This window comes from Oncorhynchus mykiss, chromosome 2, assembly GCF_013265735.2.
Source record: "Oncorhynchus mykiss isolate Arlee chromosome 2, USDA_OmykA_1.1, whole genome shotgun sequence".
NCBI classification, from domain to species: domain Eukaryota; kingdom Metazoa; phylum Chordata; class Actinopteri; order Salmoniformes; family Salmonidae; genus Oncorhynchus; species Oncorhynchus mykiss.
The window spans coordinates 16,344,809-16,370,587 of record NC_048566.1 but is presented as its reverse complement, the minus strand read 5'-3'; the positions used below and the strand labels follow the sequence as shown (position 1 = coordinate 16,370,587).

General features: G+C 46.7%; 1 protein-coding gene across 3 annotated transcripts in view; it reads left to right on the top strand.

The window, feature by feature from the left end:
* Positions 1-25,779, top strand: part of LOC110536191 (ephrin-A4-like) — a 124,089-nt gene that overhangs the window by 76,919 nt on the left and 21,391 nt on the right. For all 3 annotated transcript variants that reach the window (XM_036939603.1, XM_036939594.1, XM_036939585.1), the window contains one exon: positions 25,429-25,742. In XM_036939603.1, the coding sequence (XP_036795498.1) occupies positions 25,429-25,742 (314 nt within the window). The remainder of the gene's footprint in view (positions 1-25,428; positions 25,743-25,779) is intronic.

Sequence of the window (25,779 nt, the reverse complement as noted above, 5' to 3'; positions counted from 1 at the left end):
GAAGTCTACGGCACCTCTCTACTAACTGTGTTGAAGTCTACGACACCTCTCTACTAACTGTGTTGAAGTCTACGACACCTCTCTACTAACTGTGTTGAAGTCTACGGCACCTCTCTACTAACTGTGTTGAAGTCTACGGCACCTCTCTACTAACTGTGTTGAAGTCTACGGCACCTCTACTAACTGTGTTGAAATCTACTGCACCTCTCTACTAACTGTGTTGAAGTCTACGGCACCTCTACTAACTGTGTTGAAGTCTACGGCACCTCTACTAACTGTGTTGAAGTCTACGGCACCTCTACTAACTGTGTTGAAGTCTACTGCACCTCTCTACTAACTGTGTTGAAGTCTATGGCACCTCTCTACTAACTGTGTTGAAGTCTACGGCACCTCTCTACTAACGGTGTTGAAGTCTACGGCACCTCTACTAACTGTGTTGAAGTCTACGACACCTCTACTAACTGTGTTGAAGTCTACGACACCTCAACTAACTGTGTTGAAGTCTACGACACCTCTACTGTGTTGAAGTCTACGGCACCTCTGCAAACGGTGTTGAAGTCTACGGCACCTCTACTAACTATGTTGAAGTCTACGGCACCTCTACTAACTGTGTTGAAGTCTACGACACCTCTACTGTGTTGAAGTCTATGGCACCTCTCTACTAACTGTGTTGAAGTCTACGACACCTCTACTAACTGTGTTGAAGTCTACGACACCTCTACTGTGTTGAAGTCTACGGCACCTCTCTACTAACTGTGTTGAAGTCTACGGCACCTCTCTACTAACTGTGTTGAAGTCTACGGCACCTCTACTAACTGTGTTGAAGTCTACGGCACCTCTACTAACGGTGTTGAAGTCTACGACACCTCTACTAACGGTGTTGAAGTCTACGGCACCTCTCTACTAACTGTGTTGAAGTCTACGGCACCTCTCTACTAACTGTGTTGAAGTCTACGGCACCTCTCTACTAACTGTGTTGAAGTCTACGGCACCTCTACTAACTGTGTTGAAGTCTACGGCACCTCTCTACTAACTGTGTTGAAGTCTACGACACCTCTACTAACTGTGTTGAAGTCTACGGCACCTCTACTAACTGTGTTGAAGTCTACTGTAAACTCTCTAGTAACTGTGTTGAAGTCTACGGCACCACTCTACTAACTGTGTTGAAGTCTACGGCACCTCTACTAACTGTGTTGAAGTCTACGGCATCTCTACTAACTGTGTTGAAGTCTACTGCACCTCTCTACTAACTGTGTTGAAGTCTACGACACCTCTCTACTAACTGTTTGTTGAAGTCTACTGCACCTCTCTACTAACTGTGTTGAAGTCTACGGCACCTCTACTAACTGTGTTGAAGTCTACTGCACCTCTCTGCTAACTGTTTTGAAGTCTACGGCACCTCTGCTAACTGTGTTGAAGTCTACGGCACCTCTGCAAACGGTGTTGAAGTCTACGGCACCTCTACTAACTGTGTTGAAGTCTACGACACCTCTACTAACTGTGTTGAAGTCTATGACACCTCTACTAACTGTGTTGAAGTCTACGGCACCTCTACTAACTGTGTTGAAGTCTACGACACCTCTAACTGTGTTGAAGTCTACGGCAACTCTCTACTAACTGTGTTGAAGTCTACGACAGCTCTACTAACTGTGTTGAAGTCTACGACACCTCTACTAACTGTGTTGAAGTCTACGGCACCTCTACTAACTGTGTTGAAGTCTACGACACCTCTACTGTGTTGAAGTCTACGGCACCTCTCTACTAACTGTGTTGAAGTCTACGGCAACTCTCTACTAACTGTGTTGAAGTCTACGGCACCTCTCTACTAACTGTGTTGAAGTCTACGACACCTCTACTAACGGTGTTGAAGTCTACGGCACCTCTCTACTAACGGTGTTGAAGTCTACGGCACCTCTCTACTAACTGTGTTGAAGTCTACGACACCTCTCTACTAACTGTGTTGAAGTCTACGACACCTCTCTACTAACTGTGTTGAAGTCTACGGCACCTCTCTACTAACTGTGTTGAAGTCTACGGCACCTCTCTACTAACTGTGTTGAAGTCTACGGCACCTCTACTAACTGTGTTGAAATCTACTGCACCTCTCTACTAACTGTGTTGAAGTCTACGGCACCTCTACTAACTGTGTTGAAGTCTACGGCACCTCTACTAACTGTGTTGAAGTCTACGGCACCTCTACTAACTGTGTTGAAGTCTACTGCACCTCTCTGCTAACTGTGTTGAAGTCTACGGCACCTCTGCAAACGGTGTTGAAGTCTACGGCACCTCTACTAACTATGTTGAAGTCTACGGCACCTCTACTAACTGTGTTGAAGTCTACGACACCTCAACTAACTGTGTTGAAGTCTACGACACCTCTACTGTGTTGAAGTCTACGGCACCTCTGCAAACGGTGTTGAAGTCTACGGCACCTCTACTAACTATGTTGAAGTCTACGGCACCTCTACTAACTGTGTTGAAGTCTACGACACCTCTACTAACTGTGTTGAAGTCTACGACACCTCTACTGTGTTGAAGTCTACGGCACCTCTACTAACTGTGTTGAAGTCTACGACACCTCTCTACTAACTGTGTTGAAGTCTACGGCACCTCTACTAACTGTGTTGAAGTCTACGGCACCTCTCTACTAACTGTGTTGAAGTCTACGACACCTCTACTAACTGTGTTGAAGTCTACGGCACCTCTACTAACTGTGTTGAAGTCTACGGCACCTCTCTACTAACTGTTGAAGTCTACGGCACCTCTCTACTAACTGTGTTGAAGTCTACGACACCTCTCTACTAACTGTTGAAGTCTACGGCACCTCTACTAACTGTGTTGAAGTCTACGACACCTCTACTAACTGTGTTGAAGTCTACGGCACCTCTACTAACTGTGTTGAAGTCTACGGCACCTCTCTACTAACTGTTGAAGTCTACGGCACCTCTCTACTAACTGTGTTGAAGTCTACGGCACCTCTCTACTAACTGTGTTGAAGTCTACGACACCTCTACTAACGGTGTTGAAGTCTACGGCACCTCTCTACTAACGGTGTTGAAGTCTACGGCACCTCTCTACTAACTGTGTTGAAGTCTACGGCACCTCTCTACTAACTGTTTTGAAGTCTACGGCACCTCTACTAACTGTGTTGAAGTCTACTGCACCTCTCTGCTAACTGTGTTGAAGTCTACGGCACCTCTGCTAACTGTGTTGAAGTCTACGGCACCTCTGCAAACGGTGTTGAAGTCTACGGCACCTCTACTAACTGTGTTGAAGTCTACGACACCTCTACTAACTGTGTTGAAGTCTACGACACCTCTACTAACTGTGTTGAAGTCTACGGCACCTCTACTAACTGTGTTGAAGTCTACGACACCTCTACTGTGTTGAAGTCTACGGCACCTCTCTACTAACTGTGTTGAAGTCTACGGCAACTCTCTACTAACTGTGTTGACGTCTACGGCACCTCTCTACTAACTGTGTTGAAGTCTATGGCACCTCTCTACTAACTGTGTTGAAGTCTACGGCACCTCTCTACTAACGGTGTTGAAGTCTACGGCACCTCTACTAACTGTGTTGAAGTCTACGACACCTCTACTAACTGTGTTGAAGTCTACGACACCTCAACTAACTGTGTTGAAGTCTACGACACCTCTACTGTGTTGAAGTCTACGGCACCTCTGCAAACGGTGTTGAAGTCTACGGCACCTCTACTAACTATGTTGAAGTCTACGGCACCTCTACTAACTGTGTTGAAGTCTACGACACCTCTACTGTGTTGAAGTCTATGGCACCTCTCTACTAACTGTGTTGAAGTCTACGACACCTCTACTAACTGTGTTGAAGTCTACGACACCTCTACTGTGTTGAAGTCTACGGCACCTCTCTACTAACTGTGTTGAAGTCTACGGCACCTCTCTACTAACTGTGTTGAAGTCTACGGCACCTCTACTAACTGTGTTGAAGTCTACGGCACCTCTACTAACGGTGTTGAAGTCTACGACACCTCTACTAACGGTGTTGAAGTCTACGGCACCTCTCTACTAACTGTGTTGAAGTCTACGGCACCTCTCTACTAACTGTGTTGAAGTCTACGGCACCTCTCTACTAACTGTGTTGAAGTCTACGGCACCTCTACTAACTGTGTTGAAGTCTACGGCACCTCTCTACTAACTGTGTTGAAGTCTACGACACCTCTACTAACTGTGTTGAAGTCTACGGCACCTCTACTAACTGTGTTGAAGTCTACTGTAAACTCTCTAGTAACTGTGTTGAAGTCTACGGCACCACTCTACTAACTGTGTTGAAGTCTACGGCACCTCTACTAACTGTGTTGAAGTCTACGGCATCTCTACTAACTGTGTTGAAGTCTACTGCACCTCTCTACTAACTGTGTTGAAGTCTACGACACCTCTCTACTAACTGTTGAAGTCTACTGCACCTCTCTACTAACTGTGTTGAAGTCTACGGCACCTCTACTAACTGTGTTGAAGTCTACTGCACCTCTCTGCTAACTGTTTTGAAGTCTACGGCACCTCTGCTAACTGTGTTGAAGTCTACGGCACCTCTGCAAACGGTGTTGAAGTCTACGGCACCTCTACTAACTGTGTTGAAGTCTACGACACCTCTACTAACTGTGTTGAAGTCTATGACACCTCTACTAACTGTGTTGAAGTCTACGGCACCTCTACTAACTGTGTTGAAGTCTACGACACCTCTAACTGTGTTGAAGTCTACGGCAACTCTCTACTAACTGTGTTGAAGTCTACGACAGCTCTACTAACTGTGTTGAAGTCTACGACACCTCTACTAACTGTGTTGAAGTCTACGGCACCTCTACTAACTGTGTTGAAGTCTACGACACCTCTACTGTGTTGAAGTCTACGGCACCTCTCTACTAACTGTGTTGAAGTCTACGGCAACTCTCTACTAACTGTGTTGAAGTCTACGGCACCTCTCTACTAACTGTGTTGAAGTCTACGACACCTCTACTAACGGTGTTGAAGTCTACGGCACCTCTCTACTAACTGTGTTGAAGTCTACGGCACCTCTCTACTAACTGTGTTGAAGTCTACGGCACCTCTACTAACTGTGTTGAAATCTACTGCACCTCTCTACTAACTGTGTTGAAGTCTACGGCACCTCTACTAACTGTGTTGAAGTCTACGGCACCTCTACTAACTGTGTTGAAGTCTACGGCACCTCTACTAACTGTGTTGAAGTCTACTGCACCTCTCTGCTAACTGTGTTGAAGTCTACGGCACCTCTGCAAACGGTGTTGAAGTCTACGGCACCTCTACTAACTATGTTGAAGTCTACGGCACCTCTACTAACTGTGTTGAAGTCTACGACACCTCAACTAACTGTGTTGAAGTCTACGACACCTCTACTGTGTTGAAGTCTACGGCACCTCTGCAAACGGTGTTGAAGTCTACGGCACCTCTACTAACTATGTTGAAGTCTACGGCACCTCTACTAACTGTGTTGAAGTCTACGACACCTCTACTAACTGTGTTGAAGTCTACGACACCTCTACTGTGTTGAAGTCTACGGCACCTCTACTAACTGTGTTGAAGTCTACGACACCTCTCTACTAACTGTGTTGAAGTCTACGGCACCTCTACTAACTGTGTTGAAGTCTACGGCACCTCTCTACTAACTGTGTTGAAGTCTACGACACCTCTACTAACTGTGTTGAAGTCTACGGCACCTCTACTAACTGTGTTGAAGTCTACGGCACCTCTCTACTAACTGTTGAAGTCTACGGCACCTCTCTACTAACTGTGTTGAAGTCTACGACACCTCTCTACTAACTGTTGAAGTCTACGGCACCTCTACTAACTGTGTTGAAGTCTACGACACCTCTACTAACTGTGTTGAAGTCTACGGCACCTCTACTAACTGTGTTGAAGTCTACGGCACCTCTCTACTAACTGTTGAAGTCTACGGCACCTCTCTACTAACTGTGTTGAAGTCTACGACACCTCTCTACTAACTGTTGAAGTCTACGGCACCTCTCTACTAACTGTGTTGAAGTCTACAACACCTCTCTACTAACTGTTGAAGTCTACGGCACCTCTACTAACTGTGTTGAAGTCTACGACACCTCTACTAACTGTGTTGAAGTCTACGGCACCTCTACTAACTGTGTTGAAGTCTACGGCACCTCTCTACTAACTGTTGAAGTCTACGGCACCTCTCTACTAACTGTGTTGAAGTCTACGACACCTCTCTACTAACTGTGTTGAAGTCTACGGCACCTCTCTACTAACTGTGTTGAAGTCTACGACACCTCTCTACTAACTGTTGAAGTCTACGGCACCTCTACTAACTGTGTTGAAGTCTACGACACCTCTACTAACTGTGTTGAAGTCTACGGCACCTCTACTAACTGTGTTGAAGTCTACGGCACCTCTACTAACTGTGTTGAAGTCTACGGCACCTCTACTAACTGTTGAAGTCTACGGCACCTCTCTACTAACTGTGTTGAAGTCTACGGCACCTCTCTACTAACTGTTGAAGTCTACGGCACCTCTCTACTAACTGTTGAAGTCTACGGCACCTCTAACTGTGTTGAAGTCTACTGCACCTCTCTACTAACTGTTGAAGTCTACGGCACCTCTCTACTAACTGTTGAAGTCTACGGCACCTCTCTACTAACTGTTGAAGTCTACTGCACCTCTCTACTAACTGTTGAAGTCTACTGCACCTCTCTACTAACTGTTGAAGTCTACGGCACCTCTCTACTAACTGTTGAAGTCTACTGCACCTCTCTACTAACTGTTGAAGTCTACTGCACCTCTCTACTAACTGTTGAAGTCTACGGCACCTCTCTACTAACTGTGTTGAAGTCTACGGCACCTCTCTACTAACGGTGTTGAAGTCTACGACACCTCTAACTGTATTGAAGTCTACGGCACCTCTACTAACTGTTGAAGTCTACGGCACCTCTCTACTAACTGTTGAAGTCTACGGCACCTCTCTACTAACTGTGTTGAAGTCTACGGCACCTCTCTACTAACGGTGTTGAAGTCTACGACACCTCTAACTGTATTGAAGTCTACGGCACCTCTACTAACTGTTGAAGTCTACGGCACCTCTCTACTAACTGTGTTGAAGTCTACGACACCTCTCTACTAACTGTTGAAGTCTACGGCACCTCTACTAACTGTGTTGAAGTCTACGACACCTCTACTAACTGTGTTGAAGTCTACGGCACCTCTACTAACTGTGTTGAAGTCTACGGCACCTCTCTACTAACTGTTGAAGTCTACGGCACCTCTCTACTAACTGTGTTGAAGTCTACGACACCTCTCTACTAACTGTTGAAGTCTACGGCACCTCTCTACTAACTGTTGAAGTCTACGGCACCTCTCTACTAACTGTTGAAGTCTACGGCACCTCTACTAACTGTTGAAGTCTACGGCACCTCTCTGCTAACTGTGTTGAAGTCTACGGCACCTCTCTACTAACTGTTGAAGTCTACGGCACCTCTCTACTAACTGTTGAAGTCTACGGCACCTCTCTACTAACTGTGTTGAAGTCTACGACACCTCTCTACTAACTGTGTTGAAGTCTACGGCACCTCTCTACTAACTGTGTTGAAGTCTACGACACCTCTCTACTAACTGTTGAAGTCTACGGCACCTCTACTAACTGTGTTGAAGTCTACGACACCTCTACTAACTGTGTTGAAGTCTACGGCACCTCTACTAACTGTGTTGAAGTCTACGGCACCTCTACTAACTGTGTTGAAGTCTACGGCACCTCTACTAACTGTTGAAGTCTACGGCACCTCTCTACTAACTGTGTTGAAGTCTACGACACCTCTCTACTAACTGTTGAAGTCTACGGCACCTCTACTAACTGTGTTGAAGTCTACGGCACCTCTCTACTAACTGTTGAAGTCTACGGCACCTCTCTACTAACTGTTGAAGTCTACGGCACCTCTAACTGTGTTGAAGTCTACTGCACCTCTCTACTAACTGTTGAAGTCTACGGCACCTCTCTACTAACTGTTGAAGTCTACGGCACCTCTCTACTAACTGTTGAAGTCTACTGCACCTCTCTACTAACTGTTGAAGTCTACTGCACCTCTCTACTAACTGTTGAAGTCTACGGCACCTCTCTACTAACTGTTGAAGTCTACTGCACCTCTCTACTAACTGTTGAAGTCTACTGCACCTCTCTACTAACTGTTGAAGTCTACGGCACCTCTCTACTAACTGTGTTGAAGTCTACGGCACCTCTCTACTAACGGTGTTGAAGTCTACGACACCTCTAACTGTATTGAAGTCTACGGCACCTCTACTAACTGTTGAAGTCTACGGCACCTCTCTACTAACTGTTGAAGTCTACGGCACCTCTCTACTAACTGTGTTGAAGTCTACGGCACCTCTCTACTAACGGTGTTGAAGTCTACGACACCTCTAACTGTATTGAAGTCTACGGCACCTCTACTAACTGTTGAAGTCTACGGCACCTCTCTACTAACTGTTGAAGTCTACTGCACCTCTACTAACTGTTGAAGTCTACGGCACCTCTCTACTAACTGTTGAAGTCTACTGCACCTCTACTAACTGTTGAAGTCTACGGCACCTCTACTAACTGTTGAAGTCTACGGCACCTCTCTACTAACTGTTGAAGTCTACTGCACCTCTACTAACTGTTGAAGTCTACGGCACCTCTCTACTAACTGTTGAAGTCTACTGCACCTCTCTACTAACTGTTGAAGTCTACTGCACCTCTCTACTAACTGTTGAAGTCTACTGCACCTCTCTACTAACTGTTGAAGTCTACTGCACCTCTCTACTAACTGTTGAAGTCTACTGCACCTCTCTACTAACTGTTGAAGTCTACTGCACCTCTCTACTAACTGTTGAAGTCTACTGCACCTCTCTACTAACTGTTGAAGTCTACGGCACCTCTCTACTAACTGTTGAAGTCTACGACACCTCTCTACTAACTGTTGAAGTCTACTGCACCTCTCTACTAACTGTTGAAGTCTACGGCACCTCTCTACTAACTGTGTTGAAGTCTACGGCACCTCTCTACTAACTGTTGAAGTCTACTGCACCTCTACTAACTGTTGAAGTCTACGGCACCTCTCTACTAACTGTTGAAGTCTACTGCACCTCTCTACTAACTGTTGAAGTCTACTGCACCTCTCTACTAACTGTTGAAGTCTACTGCACCTCTCTACTAACTGTTGAAGTCTACGGCACCTCTCTACTAACTGTTGAAGTCTACGACACCTCTCTACTAACTGTTGAAGTCTACTGCACCTCTCTACTAACTGTGTTGAAGTCTACGGCACCTCTCTGCTAACTGTGTTGAAGTCTACGGCACCTCTCTGCTAACTGTGTTGAAGTCTACGGCACCTCTCTACTAACTGTTGAAGTCTACGGCACCTCTACTAACTGTTGAAGTCTACGGCACCTCTCTACTAACTGTTGAAGTCTACTGCACCTCTCTACTAACTGTTGAAGTCTACTGCACCTCTCTACTAACTGTTGAAGTCTACTGCACCTCTCTACTAACTGTTGAAGTCTACGGCACCTCTCTACTAACTGTTGAAGTCTACGACACCTCTCTACTAACTGTTGAAGTCTACTGCACCTCTCTACTAACTGTTGAAGTCTACGGCACCTCTCTACTAACTGTGTTGAAGTCTACGGCACCTCTCTACTAACTGTTGAAGTCTACTGCACCTCTACTAACTGTTGAAGTCTACGGCACCTCTCTACTAACTGTTGAAGTCTACTGCACCTCTCTACTAACTGTTGAAGTCTACTGCACCTCTCTACTAACTGTTGAAGTCTACTGCACCTCTCTACTAACTGTTGAAGTCTACGGCACCTCTCTACTAACTGTTGAAGTCTACGACACCTCTCTACTAACTGTTGAAGTCTACTGCACCTCTCTACTAACTGTGTTGAAGTCTACGGCACCTCTCTGCTAACTGTGTTGAAGTCTACGGCACCTCTCTGCTAACTGTGTTGAAGTCTACGGCACCTCTCTACTAACTGTTGAAGTCTACGGCACCTCTCTACTAACTGTTGAAGTCTACGGCACCTCTCTACTAACTGTGTTGAAGTCTACGGCACCTCTCTACTAACTGTTGAAGTCTACTGCACCTCTCTACTAACTGTTGAAGTCTACGGCACCTCTCTACTAACTGTTGAAGTCTACTGCACCTCTCTACTAACTGTTGAAGTCTACGGCACCTCTCTACTAACTGTGTTGAAGTCTACGGCACCTCTCTACTAACTGTGTTGAAGTCTACGGCACCTCTCTGCTAACTGTGTTGAAGTCTACGGCACCTCTCTGCTAACTGTGTTGAAGTCTACGGCACCTCTCTACTAACTGTTGAAGTCTACGGCACCTCTCTACTAACTGTTGAAGTCTACGGCACCTCTACTAACTGTTGAAGTCTACGGCACCTCTCTGCTAACTGTGTTGAAGTCTACGGCACCTCTCTACTAACTGTTGAAGTCTACGGCACCTCTCTACTAACTGTTGAAGTCTACGGCACCTCTACTAACTGTTGAAGTCTACGGCACCTCTCTACTAACTGTGTTTTCTGACATGTTTCAAATCTATTGGTCCACTTCACTTTTAGCATGCAGTTTTCCCCAACCCAGATCTAGCTCACTTGTTTCAACCAATCAACTAATAATCTAAGTCCTTTATTAGTTAAACCAGGTGTGTGAGTACTAGGCTGGAACTAAAGTCTGCACACCCTGCAACTCTCTGCAACCAGGGTGGGTGATCAGTGACCGAGGCGTTTGACTTGATATTGGGGCTGTATTCCACATGGGAAATGGAAATCCTTCCTGACACACATACTGCTCACATTGTAACCATTTTCTGTCCTCTCGCTCTCCGTTAATCCTTCTTACTCTCTCTTTGTGACCTCTCGCTGTGTTCATTTAGTTTCCTCTGTTCTCTCTTTCTGATGTCCCAGTCATTTTGGGGCTCTTTTCTCTGTCCACCCACTTAACTTGAGACCCCCCCCCCCTCTCTCTCTCTCCATGCTCTCCTTTTCCCCCTACAGTGACTCCTTGCACTTGTCCTCTCTCCCTCCCTCCCTCGCTCTGTCGCTCCCCGATAAAGACTCCCACTGACAGATCTGAACTTGCCGCTGAGACACACATCCTGTCTTTTATTTCTCTTTTTCTCTCTCTTTCTATCCCTGCCCCCCTCATCCCCCCCTCATGTGCTCAGTGTGGAGTGGAGACCAATTAAAGTCCATCTCCTCCTCTCTCTTTCTCGACCTCATGCTCTCTACTGTACCTCACTCACTCTTGATCTCTTTTCTCAATTTCTATTCAAAGGGTTTTATTGGCATGGGAAACATATGTTTACAAGTGAAGTAGATGATAAACTATTTTTTTTAAATGAACAGTAAACATTACACTCACAGAAGTTCTGTCTCCCTCTCCTCTGTCTACAGCCAGACTCTCCTGGGTCACTAATTAAAACTCAACTCTTTTGTCTCTACTTTCTTTTATCCTCCCCTCATCGCCTGACTGACTTTCTCTCTTTTTCCTGTCTTATTCTCATGAGCCTCTCACTTTGTCCATGGTCACCTCTCCTCTTTCTCCTTATGGCATGCCATTCTACCTCCCTTTATACACACTATCTCTTCCCCTCATACTTCTCCTTATGGCATGCCATTCTACCTCCCTTTATACACATTATCTCTTCCCCTCATACTTCTCCTTATGGCATGCCATTCTACCTCCCTTTATACACACTATCTCTTCCCCTCATACTTCTCCTTATGGCATGCCATTCTACCTCCCTTTATACACACTATCTCTTCCCCTCATACTTCTCCTTATGGCATGCCATTCTACCTCCCTTTATACACACTATCTCTTCCCCTCATACTTCTCCTTATGGCATGCCATTCTACCTCCCTTTATACACACTATCTCTTCCCCTCATACTTCTCCTTATGGCATGCCATTCTACCTCCCTTTATACACACTATCTCTTCCCCTCATTCTTCTCCTTATGGCATGCCATTCTACCTCCCTTTATACACACTATCTCTTCCCCTCATACTTCTCCTTATGGCATGCCATTCTACCTCCCTTTATACACACTATCTCTTCCCTCATACTTCTCCTTATGGCATGCCATTCTACCTCCCTTTATACACACTATCTCTTCCCCTCATACTTCTCCTTATGGCATGCCATTCTACCTCCCTTTATACACACTATCTCTTCCCCTCATTCTTCTCCTTATGGCATGCCATTCTACCTCCCTTTATACACACTATCTCTTCCCCTCATACTTCTCCTTATGGCATGCCATTCTACCTCCCTTTATACACATTATCTCTTCCCCTCATACTTCTCCTTATGGCATGCCATTCTACCTCCCTTTATACACACTATCTCTTCCCCTCATACTTCTCCTTATGGCATGCCATTCTACCTCCCTTTATACACACTATCTCTTCCCCTCATACTTCTCCTTATGGCATGCCATTCTACCTCCCTTTATACACACTATCTCTTCCCCTCATACTTCTCCTTATGGCATGCCATTCTACCTCCCTTTATACACACTATCTCTTCCCCTCATACTTCTCCTTATGGCATGCCATTCTACCTCCCTTTATACACACTATCTCTTCCCCTCATTCTTCTCCTTATGGCATGCCATTCTACCTCCCTTTATACACACTATCTCTTCCCCTCATACTTCTCCTTATGGCATGCCATTCTACCTCCCTTTATACACACTATCTCTTCCCTCATACTTCTCCTTATGGCATGCCATTCTACCTCCCTTTATACACACTATCTCTTCCCCTCATACTTCTCCTTATGGCATGCCATTCTACCTCCCTTTATACACACTATCTCTTCCCTCATTCTTCTCCTTATGGCATGCCATTCTACCTCCCTTTATACACACTATCTCTTCCCCTCATACTTCTCCTTATGGCATGCCATTCTACCTCCCTTTATACACATTATCTCTTCCCCTCATACTTCTCCTTATGGCATGCCATTCTACCTCCCTTTATACACACTATCTCTTCCCCTCATACTTCTCCTTATGGCATGCCATTCTACCTCCCTTTATACACACTATCTCTTCCCCTCATACTTCTCCTTATGGCATGCCATTCTACCTCCCTTTATACACACTATCTCTTCCCCTCATTCTTCTCCTTATGGCATGCCATTCTACCTCCCTTTATACACACTATCTCTTCCCCTCATTCTTCTCCTTATGGCATGCCATTCTACCTCCCTTTATACACACTATCTCTTCCCCTCATACTTCTCCTTATGGCATGCCATTCTACCTCCCTTTATACACACTATCTCTTCCCCTCATTCTTCTCCTTATGGCATGCCATTCTACCTCCCTTTATACACATTATCTCTTCCCCTCATACTTCTCCTTATGGCATGCCATTCTACCTCCCTTTATACACACTATCTCTTCCCCTCATTCTTCTCCTTATGGCATGCCATTCTACCTCCCTTTATACACACTATCTCTTCCCCTCATACTTCTCCTTATGGCATGCCATTCTACCTCCCTTTATACACACTATCTCTTCCCCTCATACTTCTCCTTATGGCATGCCATTCTACCTCCCTTTATACACACTATCTCTTCCCCTCATACTTCTCCTTATGGCATGCCATTCTACCTCCCTTTATACACACTATCTCTTCCCCTCATTCTTCTCCTTATGGCATGCCATTCTACCTCCCTTTATACACACTATCTCTTCCCCTCATACTTCTCCTTATGGCATGCCATTCTACCTCCCTTTATACACACTATCTCTTCCCCTCATACTTCTCCTTATGGCATGCCATTCTACCTCCCTTTATACACACTATCTCTTCCCCTCATTCTTCTCCTTATGGCATGCCATTCTACCTCCCTTTATACACACTATCTCTTCCCCTCATACTTCTCCTTATGGCATGCCATTCTACCTCCCTTTATACACACTATCTCTTCCCCTCATTCTTCTCCTTATGGCATGCCATTCTACCTCCCTTTATACACACTATCTCTTCCCCTCATTCTTCTCCTTATGGCATGCCATTCTACCTCCCTTTATACACACTATCTCTTCCCCTCATACTTCTCCTTATGGCATGCCATTCTACCTCCCTTTATACACACTATCTCTTCCCCTCATTCTTCTCCTTATGGCATGCCATTCTACCTCCCTTTATACACATTATCTCTTCCCCTCATACTTCTCCTTATGGCATGCCATTCTACCTCCCTTTATACACACTATCTCTTCCCCTCATTCTTCTCCTTATGGCATGCCATTCTACCTCCCTTTATACACACTATCTCTTCCCCTCATACTTCTCCTTATGGCATGCCATTCTACCTCCCTTTATACACACTATCTCTTCCCCTCATACTTCTCCTTATGGCATGCCATTCTACCTCCCTTTATACACACTATCTCTTCCCCTCATACTTCTCCTTATGGCATGCCATTCTACCTCCCTTTATACACACTATCTCTTCCCCTCATTCTTCTCCTTATGGCATGCCATTCTACCTCCCTTTATACACACTATCTCTTCCCCTCATACTTCTCCTTATGGCATGCCATTCTACCTCCCTTTATACACACTATCTCTTCCCCTCATACTTCTCCTTATGGCATGCCATTCTACCTCCCTTTATACACACTATCTCTTCCCCTCATTCTTCTCCTTATGGCATGCCATTCTACCTCCCTTTATACACACTATCTCTTCCCCTCATACTTCTCCTTATGGCATGCCATTCTACCTCCCTTTATACACACTATCTCTTCCCCTCATTCTTCTCCTTATGGCATGCCATTCTACCTCCCTTTATACACACTATCTCTTCCCCTCATTCTTCTCCTTATGGCATGCCATTCTACCTCCCTTTATACACACTATCTCTTCCCCTCATACTTCTCCTTATGGCATGCCATTCTACCTCCCTTTATACACACTATCTCTTCCCCTCATACTTCTCCTTACTTCCTTCCGTCTCTTGCTTACTTTTCTTGTCATGTTTTTTTGTTTCATCACACACTTCATCCCTCGCTCCCATTCTCACATTGACTATCACTGCTCTACATATCTACTTCTTTCTCTCTCTGCCCCTTTAGGTATCCCCCCCCCCAAAAAAAATATGTTTGATAGACTATTGTATTTGGCATTTACTACTATAGCCCAGGGTTCCCCAAACTTTGTCCTGCCAGTCCCTTGACACTTGTGGGGGTCGTAGTGTAAAATGGAGAACACCATAGTCTTTGTAAGAGCCTCTCCTTTCCATAGAGTGAAATAGTTTGTAGACCAAACTGTTCAGACGCTAGACGTTTTTGTGATTAGTCAGATTTTCGGGATATCTCATGGTCTGACAAACACTGCTGTAGCTCGGCCACCTTCCACCATCAATAAACTTTTAAGGATTAATATTCTGCAGACTGGTGGACATACTGGCCAGTCTGTTGTTCTCTCTCCGCTAGTGGAGGACTGTTAGATATGCTGCTTCTCTCTCCACTAGTGGAGGACTGTTAGATATGCTGCTTCTCTCTCCACTAGTGGAGGACTGTTAGATATGCTGCTTCTCTCTCCGCTAGTGGAGGACTGTTAGATATGCTGCTTCTCTCTCCGCTAGTGGAGGACTGTTAGATATGCTGCTTCTCTCTCCACTAGTGGAGGACTGTTAGATATGCTGCTTCTCTCTCCACTAGTGGAGGACTGTTAGATATGCTGCTTCTCTCTCCACTAGTGGACTACTGTTAGATTAGGCTGCGTCTCCTCAATTCACTAAGGCCCTTCGACACCGTACTGCTCATGTCTGGCCCCATGTTGTTATGCCCAGAACCAGCCAGCCTTGACTGGAGGCCCTAGTGTGTGTCAGAGTCAAGTCCACATTGTTCTGTTCCGACTCCCTTTTTTCTTCTTAATTAGCATTGTTGGGCCTCTTTCGTTCTCTCGCTCTCGTTCTCTCGCTCTCGTTCTCTCTCTCTCGCTCTCGTTCTCTCTCGGTCGTTCTCTCTCTGTCGGTTGGTTGTCCTGGTACTGCTCCCAGCTATGTCATTACAAAGTATCAGACACCAAAACAAGTAATACATGTGGCTCTACATTATGTTGCTTTATCACCTTGTAATGGTTATGTGGAATATTGATGATTTATCCATCTTTCTTGTCTCCATCTCTCCTCCAGGCCCACAGTTATTTAGACTATCAACCATCCAGCTCTTCTCTCCATCCGTCTCTCTTTCTCTGACTGACAGCATTGTATTTTACTGTGTTTGATCGTTATTGTGGAATGTTGATGCTTAATCTCTTTTCCTCTTTATCCTTCTCTCCCTTTCCTTCTGTCTCCCTTCCTTCTGTCCCCCTTTCCTTCTGTCTCTCCCTTTCCTTGTCTCTCCCTTTCCTTGTCTCTCCCTTTCCTTCTCTCTCCCTTCTCTCTCCCTTTCCTTCTGTCTCTCCCTTTCCTTCTGTCTCTCCCTTTCCTTCTGTCTCTCTCCCTTTCCTTCTGTCTCTCCCTTTCCTTGTCTCTCCCTTTCCTTCTCTCTCCCTTCTCTCTCCCTTTCCTTCTGTCTCTCTCCCTTTCCTTCTGTCTCTCTCCCTTTCCTTCTGTCTCTCTCCCTTTCCTTCTGTCTCTCTCCCTTTCCTTCTCTCTCCCTTTCCTTCTCTCTCCCTTTCCTTCTCTCTCCCTTTCCTTCTCTCTCTTTCCTCTCTCTCTCCTCTCTCTCCCTTTCCTTCTCTCTCCCTTTCCTTCTCTCTCCCTTTCCTTCTCTCTCCCTTTCCTTCTCTCTCTCTCCCTTCCCTTCTCTCTCTTTCCTTCTCTCTCTCTCCTTCTGTCTCTCTCTCCTTCTCTCTTTCCTTCTCTCTCTCTCTCTCTCCTTTCTCTCTCTCTCCTCTCTCTCTCTCTCTCCTTCTGTCTCTCTCTCTTTCCTTCTCTCTCTTTCCTCTCTCTCTCCTCTCTCTCCCTTTCCTTCTCTCTCCCTTTCCTTCTCTATCTCCCTTTCCTTCTCTCTCTCTCCCTTCCCTTCTCTCTCTTCCCTTCTCTCTCTTTCCTTCTCTCTCTTTCCTTCTCTCTCTTTCCTTCTCTCTCTTTCCTTCTCTCTCTTTCCGTTTCCTTCTCTCTCTCTCTCCCTTTCCTTCTCTCTCTCTCTCTCCCTTCTCTCTTTCTTTCTCTCTCTTTCTTTCTCGCTCTCCTCTCTCTCTCTCTCTTTCCTTCTGTCTCTCTCTCTTTCCTCTCTCTCCTCTCTCTCTCTCTCCTCTCTCTCCCTTTCCTTCTCTCTCCCTTTCCTTCTCTCTCCCTTTCCTTCTCTCTCCCTTTCCTTCTCTCTCCCTTTCCTTCTCTCTCCCTTTCCTTCTCTCTCTCTCTCTCTTTCCTTCTCTCTCTCTCTTTCCTTCTCTCTCTCGCTCTCTTTCCCTCTCTCTCGCTCTCTTTCCTCCTCTCTCTCGCTCTCTTTCCTTCTCTCTCTTTCCTCCTCTCTCTCTCCTTCTTTCTCTCTCTCTCCTTTCTCTCTCTCTCCTTTCTCTCTTTCCTTCTGTCTCTCTCTTTCCTTCTCTCTTTCCTCTCTCTCGCTCTCTTTCCCTCTCTCTCGCTCTCTTTCCCTCTCTCTCGCTCTTTCCTTCTCTCTCTCGCTCTCTTTCCTTCTCTCTCTCGCTCTTTCCTTCTCTCTCTCGCTCTCTTTCCTTCTCTCTCTCTCTCTCTCTTTCCCTCTCTCTCTCTCTTTCCTTCTCTCTCTCTCTTTCCTTCTCTCTCTCTCTTTCCTTCTCTCTCTCTCTTTCCTTCTCTCTCGCTCTCTTTCCTTCTCTCTCGCTCTCTTTCCTTCTCTCTCGCTCTCTTTCCTTCTCTCTCGCTCTCTTTCCTTCTCGCTCTCTTTCCTTCTCGCTCTCTTTCCTTCTCGCTCTCTTTCCTTCTCTCTCTCGCTCTCTTTCCTTCTCTCTCTTTCTCTTTCCTTCTCTCTCTCGCTCTCTTTCCTTCTCTCTCTCGCTCTCTTTCCTTCTCTCTCTCTCTTTCCTTCTCTCTCTCTTTCCTCCTCTCTCTCTCTCTTTCCTTCTCTCTCGCTCTCTTTCCTTCTCTCTCGCTCTCTTTCCTTCTCTCTCGCTCTCTTTCCTTCTCTCTCGCTCTCTTTCCTTCTCTCTCGCTCTCTTTCCTTCTCTCTTTCCTTCTCTCTCGCTCTCTTTCCTTCTCTCTTTCCTTCTCTCTCTCTCTCTTTCCTTCTCTCTCTCTCTCTTTCCTTCTCGCTCTCTCTTTCCTTCTCGCTCTCTTTCCTTCTCGCTCTCTCTCTTTCCTTCTCGCTCTCTCTCTTTCCTTCTCGCTCTCTCTCTTTCCTTCTCGCTCTCTTTCCTTCTCGCTCTCTTTCCTTCTCGCTCTCTTTCCTTCTCGCTCTCTTTCCTTCTCGCTCTCTTTCCTTCTCGCTCTCTTTCCTTCTCGCTCTCTTTCCTTCTCGCTCTCTTTCCTTCTCGCTCTCTTTCCTTCTCGCTCTCTTTCCTTCTCGCTCTCTTTCCTTCTCGCTCTCGCTCTCTTTCCTTCTCGCTCTCTTTCCTTCTCTCTCTCGCTCTCTTTCCTTCTCTCTCTCGCTCTCTTTCCTTCTCTCTCTCTCTTTCCTTCTCTCTCTCTCTCTTTCCTTCTCTCTCGCTCTCTTTCCTTCCCTCTCTCTCTTCCTTCTCTCTCGCTCTCTTTCCTTCTCTCTCGCTCTCTTTCCTTCTCTCTCGCTCTCTTTCCTTCTCGCTCTCTTTCCTTCTCGCTCTCTTTCCTTCTCGCTCTCTTTCCTTCTCGCTCTCTTTCCTTCTCGCTCTCTTTCCTTCTCGCTCTCTTTCCTTCTCGCTCTCTTTCCTTCTCGCTCTCTTTCCTTCTCTCTCTTTCTCTTCTCTCTCTCGCTCTCTTTCCTTCTCTCTCTCGCTCTCTTTCCTTCTCTCTCTTGCTCTCTTTCCTTCTCTCTCTCGCTCTCTTTCCTTCTCTCTCTCGCTCTCTTTCCTTCTCTCTCTCGCTCTCTTTCCTTCTCTCTCTCTCTTTCCTTCTCTCTCGCTCTCTTTCCTTCTCTCTCGCTCTCTTTCCTTCTCTCTCTCTCTCTTTCCTTCTCTCTCGCTCTCTTTCCTTCTCTCTCGCTCTCTTTCCTTCTCTCTCGCTCTCTTTCCTTCTCTCTCGCTCTCTTTCCTTCTCGCTCTCGTTCCTTCTCGCTCTCTTTCCTTCTCGCTCTCTTTCCTTCTCGCTCTCTTTCCTTCTCGCTCTCTTTCCTTCTCGCTCTCTTTCCTTCTCGCTCTCTTTCCTTCTCGCTCTCTTTCCTTCTCTCTCTCGCTCTCTTTCCTTCTCTCTCTTTCTCTTCTCTCTCTCGCTCTCTTTCCTTCTCTCTCTCGCTCTCTTTCCTTCTCTCTCTCGCTCTCTTTCCTTCTCTCTCTCGCTCTCTTTCCTTCTCTCTCTCGCTCTCTTTCCTTCTCTCTCTCGCTCTCTTTCCTTCTCTCTCTCGCTCTCTTTCCTTCTCTCTCTCGCTCTCTCTTTCCTTCTCTCTCTCTCTCTTTCCTTCTCTCTCTCTCTTTCCTTCTCTCTCCTTTCTCTCTTTCCTTCTCTCTCTCTTTCCTTCTCTCTCTCGCTCTCTTTCCTTCTCTCTCTTTCCTTCTCTCTCTTTCCTTCTCTCTCTTTCCTTCTCTCTCTCTCCTTTCTCTCGCTCTCCTTTCTCTCTCTCGCTCTCTTTCCTTCTCTCTCTCTCTTTCCTTCTCTCTCGCTCTCTTTCCTTCTCTCTCGCTCTCTTTCCTTCTCTCTCTCTCTCTTTCCTTCTCTCTCGCTCTCTTTCCTTCTCTCTCGCTCTCTTTCCTTCTCTCTCGCTCTCTTTCCTTCTCTCTCGCTCTCTTTCCTTCTCGCTCTCTTTCCTTCTCGCTCTCTTTCCTTCTCGCTCTCTTTCCTTCTCGCTCTCTTTCCTTCTCTCTCCCTTTCCTTCTCTCTCCCTTCTCTCTCCCTTTCCTTCTGTCTCTCTCCCTTTCCTTCTGTCTCTCCCTTTCCTTGTCTCTCCCTTTCCTTCTCTCTCCCTTCTCTCTCCCTTTCCTTCTGTCTCTCCCTTTCCTTCTGTCTCTCTCCCTTTCCTTCTGTCTCTCTCCCTTTCCTTCTGTCTCTCTCCCTTTCCTTCTCTCTCCCTTTCCTTCTCTCTCCCTTTCCTTCTCTCTCCCTTTCCTTCTCTCTCTTTCCTCTCTCTCTCCTCTCTCTCCCTTTCCTTCTCTCTCCCTTTCCTTCTCTCTCCCTTTCCTTCTCTCTCTCTCCCTTCCCTTCTCTCTCTTTCCTTCTCTCTCTCTCCTTCTGTCTCTCTCTCCTTCTCTCTTTCCTTCTCTCTCTCTCTCTCCTTTCTCTCTCTCTCCTCTCTCTCTCTCTCTCCTTCTGTCTCTCTCTCTTTCCTTCTCTCTCTTTCCTCTCTCTCTCCTCTCTCTCCCTTTCCTTCTCTCTCCCTTTCCTTCTCTATCTCCCTTTCCTTCTCTCTCTCTCCCTTCCCTTCTCTCTCTTTCCTTCTCTCTCTTTCCTTCTCTCTCTTTCCTTCTCTCTCTTTCCTTCTCTCTCTTTCCCTTTCCTTCTCTCTCTCTCTCCCTTTCCTTCTCTCTCTCTCTCTCCCTTCTCTCTTTCTTTCTCTCTCTTTCTTTCTCGCTCTCCTCTCTCTCTCTCTCTTTCCTTCTGTCTCTCTCTCTTTCCTCTCTCTCCTCTCTCTCTCTCTCCTCTCTCTCCCTTTCCTTCTCTCTCCCTTTCCTTCTCTCTCCCTTTCCTTCTCTCTCCCTTTCCTTCTCTCTCCCTTTCCTTCTCTCTCTCTCTCTCTTTCCTTCTCTCTCTCTCTTTCCTTCTCTCTCTCGCTCTCTTTCCCTCTCTCTCGCTCTCTTTCCTCCTCTCTCTCGCTCTCTTTCCTTCTCTCTCTTTCCTCCTCTCTCTCCTTCTTTCTCTCTCTCTCCTTTCTCTCTCTCTCCTTTCTCTCTTTCCTTCTGTCTCTCTCTTTCCTTCTCTCTTTCCTCTCTCTCGCTCTCTTTCCCTCTCTCTCGCTCTCTTTCCCTCTCTCTCGCTCTCTTTCCCTCTCTCTCGCTCTTTCCTTCTCTCTCTCGCTCTCTTTCCTTCTCTCTCTCGCTCTTTCCTTCTCTCTCTCGCTCTCTTTCCTTCTCTCTCTCGCTCTCTCTTTCCCTCTCTCTCTCTCTTTCCTTCTCTCTCTCTCTTTCCTTCTCTCTCTCTCTCTTTCCTTCTCTCTCTCTCTCTTTCCTTCTCTCTCGCTCTCTTTCCTTCTCTCTCGCTCTCTTTCCTTCTCTCTCGCTCTCTTTCCTTCTCGCTCTCTTTCCTTCTCGCTCTCTTTCCTTCTCGCTCTCTTTCCTTCTCTCTCTCGCTCTCTTTCCTTCTCTCTCTCGCTCTCTTTCCTTCTCTCTCTCTCTTTCCTTCTCTCTCTCTTTCCTCCTCTCTCTCTCTCTTTCCTTCTCTCTCGCTCTCTTTCCTTCTCTCTCGCTCTCTTTCCTTCTCTCTCGCTCTCTTTCCTTCTCTCTCGCTCTCTTTCCTTCTCTCTCGCTCTCTTTCCTTCTCTCTTTCCTTCTCTCTCTCTCTCTTTCCTTCTCTCTCTCTCTCTTTCCTTCTCTCTCTCTTTCCTTCTCGCTCTCTTTCCTTCTCGCTCTCTTTCCTTCTCGCTCTCTCTCTTTCCTTCTCGCTCTCTCTCTTTCCTTCTCGCTCTCTCTCTTTCCTTCTCGCTCTCTCTCTTTCCTTCTCGCTCTCTCTCTTTCCTTCTCGCTCTCTTTCCTTCTCGCTCTCTTTCCTTCTCGCTCTCTTTCCTTCTCGCTCTCTTTCCTTCTCGCTCTCTTTCCTTCTCGCTCTCTTTCCTTCTCGCTCTCTTTCCTTCTCGCTCTCTTTCCTTCTCTCTCTCGCTCTCTTTCGTTCTCTCTCGCTCTCTTTCCTTCTCTCTCTCTCTCTTTCCTTCTCTCTCGCTCTCTTTCCTTCCCTCTCTCTCTTCCTTCTCTCTCGCTCTCTTTCCTTCTCTCTCGCTCTCTTTCCTTCTCTCTCGCTCTCTTTCCTTCTCTCTCGCTCTCTTTCCTTCTCTCTCGCTCTCTTTCCTTCTCTCTCGCTCTCTTTCCTTCTCTCTCGCTCTCTTTCCTTCTCGCTCTCTTTCCTTCTCGCTCTCTTTCCTTCTCGCTCTCTTTCCTTCTCGCTCTCTTTCCTTCTCGCTCTCTTTCCTTCTCGCTCTCTTTCCTTCTCGCTCTCTTTCCTTCTCGCTCTCTTTCCTTCTCTCTCTTTCTCTTCTCTCTCTCGCTCTCTTTCCTTCTCTCTCTCGCTCTCTTTCCTTCTCTCTCTCGCTCTCTTTCCTTCTCTCTCTCGCTCTCTTTCCTTCTCTCTCTTGCTCTCTTTCCTTCTCTCTCTCGCTCTCTTTCCTTCTCTCTCTCGCTCTCTTTCCTTCTCTCTCTCGCTCTCTTTCCTTCTCTCTCTCTCTTTCCTTCTCTCTCGCTCTCTTTCCTTCTCTCTCGCTCTCTTTCCTTCTCTCTCTCTCTCTTTCCTTCTCTCTCGCTCTCTTTCCTTCTCTCTCGCTCTCTTTCCTTCTCTCTCGCTCTCTTTCCTTCTCTCTCGCTCTCTTTCCTTCTCGCTCTCTTTCCTTCTCGCTCTCTTTCCTTCTCGCTCTCTTTCCTTCTCTCTCTTTCTCTTCTCTCTCTCGCTCTCTTTCCTTCTCTCTCTCGCTCTCTTTCCTTCTCTCTCTCGCTCTCTTTCCTTCTCTCTCTCGCTCTCTTTCCTTCTCTCTCTCGCTCTCTTTCCTTCTCTCTCTCGCTCTCTTTCCTTCTCTCTCTCGCTCTCTTTCCTTCTCTCTCTCGCTCTCTCTTTCCTTCTCTCTCTCGCTCTCTTTCCTTCTCTCTCTCGCTCTCTTTCCTTCTCTCTCTCGCTCTCTTTCCTTCTCTCTCTCGCTCTCTCTTTCCTTCTCTCTCTCTCTCTTTCCTTCTCTCTCTCTCTTTCCTTCTCTCTCCTTTCTCTCTTTCCTTCTCTCTCTCTTTCCTTCTCTCTCTCGCTCTCTTTCCTTCTCTCTCTTTCCTTCTCTCTCTTTCCTTCTCTCTCTTTCCTTCTCTCTCTCTCCTTTCTCTCGCTCTCCTTTCTCTCTCTCTCTTTCCTTCTCTCTCTCGCTCTCTTTCCTTCTCTCTCTCTCTTTCCTTCTCTCTCGCTCTCTTTCCTTCTCTCTCGCTCTCTTTCCTTCTCTCTCTCTCTCTTTCCTTCTCTCTCGCTCTCTTTCCTTCTCTCTCGCTCTCTTTCCTTCTCTCTCGCTCTCTTTCCTTCTCTCTCGCTCTCTTTCCTTCTCTCTCGCTCTCTTTCCTTCTCTCTCGCTCTCTTTCCTTCTCGCTCTCTTTCCTTCTCGCTCTCTTTCCTTCTCGCTCTCTTTCCTTCTCTCTCTCGCTCTCTTTCCTTCTCTCTCTTTCTCTTCTCTCTCTCGCTCTCTTTCCTTCTCTCTCGCTCTCTTTCCTTCTCTCTCTCGCTCTCTTTCCTTCTCTCTCTCGCTCTCTTTCCTTCTCTCTCTCGCTCTCTTTCCTTCTCTCTCTCGCTCTCTTTCCTTCTCTCTCTCGCTCTCTTTCCTTCTCTCTCTCGCTCTCTCTTTCCTTCTCTCTCTCGCTCTCTCTTTCCTTCTCTCTCTCGCTCTCTCTTTCCTTCTCTCTCTCTCTTTCCTTCTCTCTCCTTTCTCTCTTTCCTTCTCTCTCTCTCTTTCCTTCTCTCTCCTTTCTCTCTTTCCTTCTCTCTCTCTCCTTCTCTCTCGCTCTCTTTCCTTCTCTCTCGCTCTCTTTCCTTCTCTCTCTTTCCTTCTCTCTCTCTCCTTTCTCTCGCTCTCCTTTCTCTCTCTCTCTTTCCTTCTGTCTCTCTCTTTCCTTCTCTCTTTCCTCTCTCTCTCCTCTCTCTCCCTTTCCTTCTCTCTCCCTTTCCTTCTCTCTCTCTCTCCTTCTCCCTTTCCTTCTCTCTCTCTCTCCTGCTCTCTTTCCTTCTCTCTCTCGCTCTCTTTCCTTCTCTCTCTCGCTCTCTTTCCTTCTCTCTCTCGCTCTCTTTCCTTCTCTCTCTCGCTCTCTTTCTCTCTCTCTTTCCCTCTCTCGCTCTCTTTCCTTCTCTCTCTCGCTCTCTTTCCTTCTCGCTCTCTTTCCTTCTCTCTCGCTCTCTTTCCTTCTCGCTCTCTTTCCTTCTCGCTCTCTTTCCTTCTCTCTCGCTCTCTTTCCTTCTCTCTCTCGCTCTCTTTCCTTCTCTCTCTCGCTCTCTTTCCTTCTCTCTCACTCGCTCTCTTTCCTTCTCTCTCTTTCTCTTTCCTTCTCTCTCTCTCTCTTTCCTTCTCTCTCTCTTTCCTTCTCTCTTGTTCCTTCTGTCTCGCTCTCTTTCCTTCTCTCTCTCTCTTTCCTTCTCTCTCCTTTCTCTCTTTCCTTCTCTCTCTCTTTCCTTCTCTCTCCTTTCTCTCTTTCCTTCTCTCTCTCTTTCCTTCTCTCTCTTTCCTTCTCTCTCTCGCTCTCTTTCCTTCTCTCTCTTTCCTTCTCTCTCTCTCTCCTTCTTTCTCTCTCTCCTTTCTCTCTCTCTCTCTTTCCTTCTGTCTCTCTCTTTCCTTCTCTCTCTCCTCTCTCTCCCTTTCCTTCTCTCTCCCTTTCCCTCTCTCTCTCTCTCCTCTCTCTCTCTCCTTCTCTCTCTCTCTTTCCTTCTCTCTCTCGCTCTCTTTCCTTCTCTCTCGCTCTCTCCTTTCTCTCTCTCGCTTTCCTTTCTCTCTCTCTCTTTCCTTCTCTCTCTCTTTCCTTTCTCTCTCTCTCTTTCCTTCTCTCTCTCTTTCCTTCTCTCTCTCTTTCCTTCTCTCTCTCGTTCCTTCTCTCTCTCTCTTTCCTCTCTCTCTCTCTCTTTCCTTCGGTCTCTCTCTCTTTCCTCTCTCTCTCTCGCTCTCTTTCCTTCGATCTCTCTCTCTTTCCTTCGATCTCTCTCTCTTTCCTTCGGTCTCTCTCTCTTTCCTTCGGTCTCTCTCTCTTTCCTTCTGTCTCTCTCTTTCCTCTCTCTCTCTTTCCTTCGGTCTCTCTCTCTTTCCTTCGGTCTCTCTCTCTTTCCTTCGGTCTCTCTCTCTTTCCTTCGGTCTCTCTCTCTTTCCTTCTCTCTCTCTCCTTTCTCTCTCTCTCCTCTCTCCTTTCTCTCTCTTTCCTCTCTCTCTTTCCTCTCTCTCTTTCCTTCTCGCTCTCTCTCTCTTTCCTCTCTCTCTCCTCTCCCTTTCCTTCTCTCTCCCTTTCCTTCTCTCTCCCTTTCCTTCGCTCTCCCTTTCCTTCGCTCTCCCTTTCCTTCTCTCTTCCTTTCCTTCTCTCTCCCTTTCCTTCTCTCTCCCTTTCCTTCTCTCTCTCGCTCTCTTTCCTTCTCTCTCTCTCTTTCCTCTCTCTCTTTCCTTCTCTCTTTCCTTCTCTCTCTCTCTCTTTCCTCCTGTCTCAGATTGACGGGAGGGGATCTGTCCATCCAGGTGAATCTCAATGACTACCTGGATATCTACTGCCCCCACTACCCTCACCTGTCTCCCCCCAGTGAGGAGGCCTACCCCCAGGCCCCACCAGACAGCCTGGCCCTGTACCTGGTGGCTGAGGGGGGGTTCAAGGGCTGTGTGGAGACCCAGGGGGCCATCAAGAGGTGGGAGTGTAACATCCCCCGTGCCCCCTTCGGCCCTGTCCGCTTCTCAGAGAAGATCCAGCGCTTCACCCCCTTCTCTCTGGGCTTCGAGTTCCTCCCCGGACACCACTACTACTACAGCTGTGAGTGGGTGTGTGGGTGGGTGTGTGTGTGTGTGTG